The sequence below is a fragment of the Pinus tabuliformis genome, chromosome Q (assembly GCF_031772625.1).
Source record: "Pinus tabuliformis cultivar Carrire ecotype Pingquan chromosome Q, CPIR1, whole genome shotgun sequence".
NCBI lineage: Eukaryota > Viridiplantae > Streptophyta > Pinopsida > Pinales > Pinaceae > Pinus > Pinus tabuliformis.
This window is the reverse complement of record NC_142296.1, coordinates 721,342,373-721,348,861: the sequence shown is the minus strand read 5'-3', so window position 1 is coordinate 721,348,861 and position 6,489 is coordinate 721,342,373. Positions and strand designations below refer to the sequence as shown.

Genomic DNA, 6,489 nt, shown 5'->3' with positions numbered 1-6,489 from the left:
TTCAACACTTACAAACCATTTAATTTGGTGTTGAGATTTTTTTTCTTGCAACCATTATTTTTAGATTAAAAACAAATAAATTTACTATTTTAAAATGGCGTAGTCTAACGAATTAAGCAAAATCCATTGAGTTTCAAATGAGTGACTTTTACACCAGTGAGTGCATTAACTCACCATCTGAATGAAGCAAAATCCACTGAGTTTCAAATGAGTGACCTTTACACTAGTGAGTGCATTAACTCACCATCTGCTCACTGTGTTTTTATTAATAATGATAAAAAGAATTCATATTTAGAAAACCCGGGAAAATAATTTTAACCATCTGCTCTGTTTTTATTAACGATAAAAAGAAATAATATTTAGAAAATCAAGGGAAAAGAATTTTAACCATGGAGATTTACCCCCACTTTACCATGAATATTCTTAATTTGTAAATAAGTTTGGTTACAATACCATGACTTATCAATACCAGATGCACAAAAATCATAACTTCCTTGCATGACACTTGTTTTTTTAATTGACACTTCTTTGATTCATGAATTAAGTAGAACTCTTCTGGACAAATCACATGGATATTTTATTATTATTAATTAATTCAATTAAATTGACAAAAATCACATAACTATTTTGGAGGTTAAATCTTTCTACTCCACCATATAATTATTGATAAATAAATTAACATTATGGAAGTCCTATTCCAAAATATACACGTCTATTAATATAATTAATAATAATAATAATAATTTAAAATAAAATTATAATGTAGATTTTTTTAATAATTTTGGTAGTGTGAGATATAGATATATGATGATGACTAAGTGTTTTGGTCTCTTTCAACACTTACAAACCATTAAATTTGATATTGAAATTTTTTTTCTTGCAACCATTTTTTTGTATTTTAAAAAATAAATTTACTATTTTAAATTGGTGTAGTCTAACCTATATGTATATAGAAACCATTTAATTTGATGTTGAGATTTTTTTCTTACCACCATTCTTTTAGGTTTAAAGAAAATTAAATTTACTATTTTAAATTGGCCTAGTCTAATGTATATAGAGAAAATTTCATCTCTTTCAACACTTACAAACCATTTAACTGATGTTGAGAATTTTTTTCCTTGCAACTTTTTTTAGAAAACATTTTTCACAATATTTTTCGGGTTAATTTTAAGTGAAATCAATTTTTAGTTTCCAAGGTCCTTTTTTAATCATTATTAAAATTATAAAAAAATTAAATAATATCCCAAAATATAAGTTTTTTTTTTTTCTCCGTAAAACTATGCTATTTATATTACAAATAAATAAAAAATTACAACAAAATTTACATATGGGCCATGGCCCTTCATCTCCAGAGAGATTTTCCCCATGATGGACCTTTCAGAGCAACACCCTTACAAAATTGGATCATCTTTCCATCCTTCCGACATAGCCAGCATCTAAATCGGCACAGTAAACATATAAACCGCCACGGTGGACATATAAACTGACACATAAACTGACACGGTGGACGCATAAACTGACACGGTGGACATATAAACCGTCATGGTGAACACTTAAACACACAGACAAAGAGAGCAGAAGAGACGAACAGAGAGTTGCGTTCCTGGCAGCGAAAAACAGAGTGACGGTTGAGCTATTCCTCATCGGTTGTGTGAGGCTCATCCTGCATTTGACCTTTGAGCTTCTGAGATTCCTCCATGTCCGAGCGCAACGACCTCTGTACTGGCTCACTGGGGCCAGCAACAGCAGCTTGTGTCGCTTGGGGAGTGTCTGCCCTGGTAGGCCGCCTCATGTCTACCGTTGGAACTTGCATGTCAACCACTGGCACATTCAGGTCTTCCAATTGCCCCTTGAGACTACTGTAATGTTCCACCGAGACTGAGACAATGAGAGTGTTGTTCTCCAGAGTGCAGGGGATCCGGTAGCGAACAGCCGGATGCTCCGCATGGCCACAGTCCATAATTTCTCCCCATCCCCGCACATTGCTGCGACCTGCAAGTTTGCTTGGGTTTCTGTTCTGCTCGGAAGTGATTTCCACCGAGGAGGAAGGCGAAATGACTGGCCGCTGAGTAGCAGAACGACCCCTGGAACCGCCACGACGACTGCTCATTCTGGGTCTTTCTCGCTGCATCTTCCGATTATCCTCCAGACAAGAATTCCGCTGTAAAAACTTGCACTGGACCAGAGAATGTTCCGTCTCTGCCAGCGTCTGCTCGGACCGCTTGAAGGAATGAAGAAAAGCGACATGGGGTTCGAGTATAATGAGCGCCATTCTCCTCGTTCTTTGTTGCACATTGAATGCCGACTGGACCAGCCTTAAAACCCAAATAACTGCACCTTCCGTCGAATTTATTGCGCCAACGTCCTGGTATGTCGTGGCTCGTCCGGGCTGACACCTGCCCATGTGACGAGCCACCTGCCTTTCACGCTCCGAAGTCACCCGCATCCGGGATCCCAAAATATAAGTATTAAGTCTCATTCTTGAATGTAATTAAAATTTAACTTTATACCGCCAGCAAATAAAATAAATTAAATGCTTTAATTAAAATATATTTTTAATTTCTTGGATGTGGGTGAATAAATGCGCTGTCATAGCGCAGCAAAAAAGGGATGGCAAGTGGCGAAGACAATTGTTTGGCCACGCTTCCCTCCAGAACTCTACTGCAAGCATTTATGAAGATTTAATGCAGTGCGCAGGACGAGGTAGACTTGCTCTGTTGGTTAAGATGATGCTCTCGGATTGCTTCCCCCATACTCATTCTCCTCTGAATCTTATCTCTCTCCCTGATGCCGCAGAGCCGAGCCTGTGCATGACTTCAGGGAGAAGAGGCCAGCCTGATTTGGACGGGATTGCCCATTTCTCGCTCAATCTCCTTCACAGCTTACGCTCTGATACTTCGGACCTTCACCTTGGCACTGATCTGAATACCTCTGCTCCTTCGGCCCCTTCCAGCAATTCCACCCCTGCTACGCCCTTCCTCGTCCCAGTTTATTCCATTCAAGCCAGCTTAGCATGACTCGGTTGCGCCATTGAATGCGTTGCCGGAGGGGTGGCAGTAGAGGCAGAGTAATTCAACCTCCATCCCAGTCCCGCTCGGAATCTAACCCCTCTGCTGCTTCTTCCCCCTCTTCTGCAACTCACTGCACAGGACGCTATCCTGCCACCCGCAGTAGATGAGGACGCGCGCAGACGGTAGGGCCAGGGCGTGATGCAGAGGTTCCTCAATCTCCCAGCCATTCAACCCAATTTCAGTTTCGATGTACTCTGGACAGGGCGTGCATAATTGCCACAATTTCTGTAGCATTCGAAGAAATACCTCAAAGCACGTATGCCCCAGCTAGCCATATTCCGACGAAGATAGTTGCAAGCAAAAGGAAAGCCCTTGGTGTCAGCTCAGGGGAATGCAGAACTCAGGGGGAAGCTCCAAAACGCAAAGGTGCAGATCATGGAAGAAATACCCAACCCGAGCCAAGACGATGGAGGAAGCGCCAAGAGTTCAACAGGTTGCAGAGGATGAGACGGAAGAATACATATGTCTGATCGTCGAAAAACCTCCTCACTCCAACGACACTTAGCTGTTCCAAGCTTACCCTCCTGCTAGGTCATAAGCTCACGGATTCCCATGTCAGTGGTCCATTTTGTCGTTTCCTTTGTGAAAATGCTGTCAGCGGTCTATTTTGTTGATTACTGTATGCAATTGTTGTTAAATTTCAATGTGAAATATGATAAACTGTTCCACGCTGTAACCCCTGTGTGGGCAGCGAACATTTCAATTTTGGACTAGTTTCCCCATTGCGGGTAGTCAATTTTAGAAATAGGTTGTTAAACAAAGCTTATTTTGAGATCTGAACTGCAGATGCCGGTGCCTCCTTGTACCATTTTATTATATCAATAGATTTAAACATAATTAGAATATATATATATATAATTTTAATTTTATAAAATTGAAATATATATCTAAAATTTTGTCAACTTTTAATGATGTTGAATAATCTATGTCATTAGTAATATGTGACCTGGAATAATCCTTATCCTACTGCGTGACGTTCTGATAAAGACCGTTATGTCACTGAAAAGTGTTGGGCAACTCACATGGGGTGAAATTTTGCTTTTTATTTGGGGGATCCGATGCGATTTGGATGGAATTAACAAGTAATAAACAACTCATTAATACATTAAGAGTGCAGGGCACAATGAGCTGGAACCCTCCGGCACCACATTTTAAAAATTAACTAAAAAACGGAAAAAGTCAGATTGGAACTCAATACTGTCCACACAAAATTCAGAAAATAAAAATAGTCTAATTTTTTGTGTCCGAAAAACCAAACTAAAAGTCCAATGGTGAGCCTCTAACGGCGCTGGTTTATTAACATGACAGAATATTCGCCCACAGGAAGAAAGAAGAAAGTCCAGGAGAGGTTCCTTAACGGAATCTTAGTCGCTGGTTAAGGGGCTTTGTGGGGCTATAAACGACCGAGCAGAGTGTGAGAGAATGAAAATAAGTGCGGAGGTAGAGTGACCAAATGAAGTGCAGTCCGTTTTATCAACGCCTGTGAGTCGAGTTCGACGCAGAAGCAGAGAGCAGAGGAGGAGCGATGGTGGTGGAAAATATGACGGTATGGGTGGTCGCCGGCACGGCGGTGCTGGGGATGGGGCTGTACTGGATCCTGTACGTGGTGGGAGCGGCGGAGCAGCGAGGCAAACGGGCGGTGGAGCTGGGCGGGGGTTCGCTCTCGCGGAACCAGGTGGCGGACAACTACAAGCAGTACTCGGCTTTCTTCGAGAAGCCGAAGGAGATCGAGAAGGCGGACAATGTTCCGAAACTGGTGGACACTTTCTACAACCTGGTGACCGATATCTATGAGTGGGGGTGGGGGCAGAGCTTCCATTTCTCGCCTGCGTTGCACGGGAAATCCCACAAGGAGGAGACGCGCATGCATGAGGAGCGCGTCGCAGATCTGCTGAGCATGAAGCCCGGGGACCGGGTTCTTGACGCTGGGTGTGGCGTGGGAGGGCCAATGCGGGCCATCGCAGCGCACTCGGGCGCCAATATTGTGGGAATCACCATTAATGACTACCAGGTGGAGCGCGCTCGCAGCCACAACAAGAAGGCGGGGCTCGACCGCCTCTGCGAGGTCGTCTGCGGCAACTTTCTCAACATGCCCTTTGCAGACAACAGCTTCGACGCTGCCTATTCCATCGAGGCGACCTGCCATGCCCCTGAGCTCCAGGATGTGTATGCCGAGATCTACCGGGTTTTGAAACCGGGTGGCCTCTATGTTACCTATGAATGGGTGACCACGCCCAAGTTTCAGGGTGACAATCCCGAGCATGTTGAGATTATTCACGGAATCGAGCACGGCGATGCGTTGCCCGGGCTCCGGAACTACAAGCAGATCGTCGAAATAGCAAACAGCGTCGGCTTTGAGGTCTTGGAGGAGAAGGACCTGGCGCTCCCGCCGGCTCAGCCCTGGTGGAAGAGGCTCAAGATGGGCAGAATTGCTTATTACAGAAACCACATTGTGATTGCTATTTTGTCTTTCTTGGGCATTGCTCCCCAGGGAGTTGTGGATGTGCATGAAATGTTGTTTAAGACTGCAGATTATCTCACCAGGGGTGGTGAAACCGGCATCTTTACCCCCATGCATCTGATGATCTGCCGAAAGCCATTGCAGCAGCAGCAAAATTCTGCTGAAGGCGACGAATAAGGGGACGCGAGACAGTGGAAAAAGACCAGGTGTTGTTTAGGGTATTGGGGATTGGCTGGGGTGGACTGTGTGCCTGGTAAATCTATGGGACTTTGTCATAGATCTGGTTTTGATCTGAGAGATCTCTCTAAGCTGCTGCTGGTGGCATTGTATGAGACCTTAGCTCATTGACTGGAAGCAAACAAACCCCATGTTGCTGTTGTTATTGGGTTCCAAATTGTGCTTCCTTTTTAGTTCTTTTGGCCTTTTTTTTTTTAAATTTTTGTTTGCTAGAAAGTTCTTGACAATTTTTTATTGATGAGACATCCAGTTGATCTTGATCCTGAGATTGAGTTGGGCCGGTGCTCATTCTTGTTGCTTCTGTCATGTCTTTTTAATCTTTATTGTAATAGAAAGAGGCCTACAAATGCTTCAGACCTCTACTGCACTATTTCAGGTAAGGAATGCTTTAATTTAATTCTGATGTTTATCTCCTCTCATTACTGAAAGTGTTATATATCTTTTATCCAAAAAAGAGTTTAATATTCATTGCACAATCTAGTTCTGCCTTTTTGTAATTTTCCCTAGTGTTTCTTTGGGTAGACTTCTTGTTTTGGACAATGGTTTCTAAGTTTGCTATTAACATCTGCCGAGAATTAATTTATTAACCTGATTTGGCAAGTTATATTCCTTGAGTTAAAGAATCCCTGTAGCAAGAAAGCAATGAATTTCAAAATTTACACAACCTTTGGAGAACTGCTGTGGATTATGTATAATGGTTTCGAGAAACTGGACTTCTTG

The 6,489-nt window shown here is 42.6% G+C and overlaps 1 protein-coding gene across 1 annotated transcript; it reads left to right on the top strand.

The window, feature by feature from the left end:
* The first annotated feature begins 4,385 nt into the window (after positions 1–4,385).
* LOC149221572 (24-methylenesterol C-methyltransferase 2-like) lies at positions 4,386–6,188 on the top strand. Its single transcript, XM_089385145.1, has one exon. It carries the CDS (start codon positions 4,597–4,599, stop codon positions 5,707–5,709), a length of 1,113 nt encoding a protein of 370 aa, XP_089241271.1. The 5' UTR covers positions 4,386–4,596; the 3' UTR covers positions 5,710–6,188.
* Positions 6,189–6,489: the final 301 nt, after the last annotated feature.

Coding starts and splice junctions, on each gene's coding strand:
- LOC149221572 (XM_089385145.1), top strand. CDS start 4,597: ATGGTGGTGGAAAATATGACGGTATGGGTGGTCGCCGGCACGGCGGTG.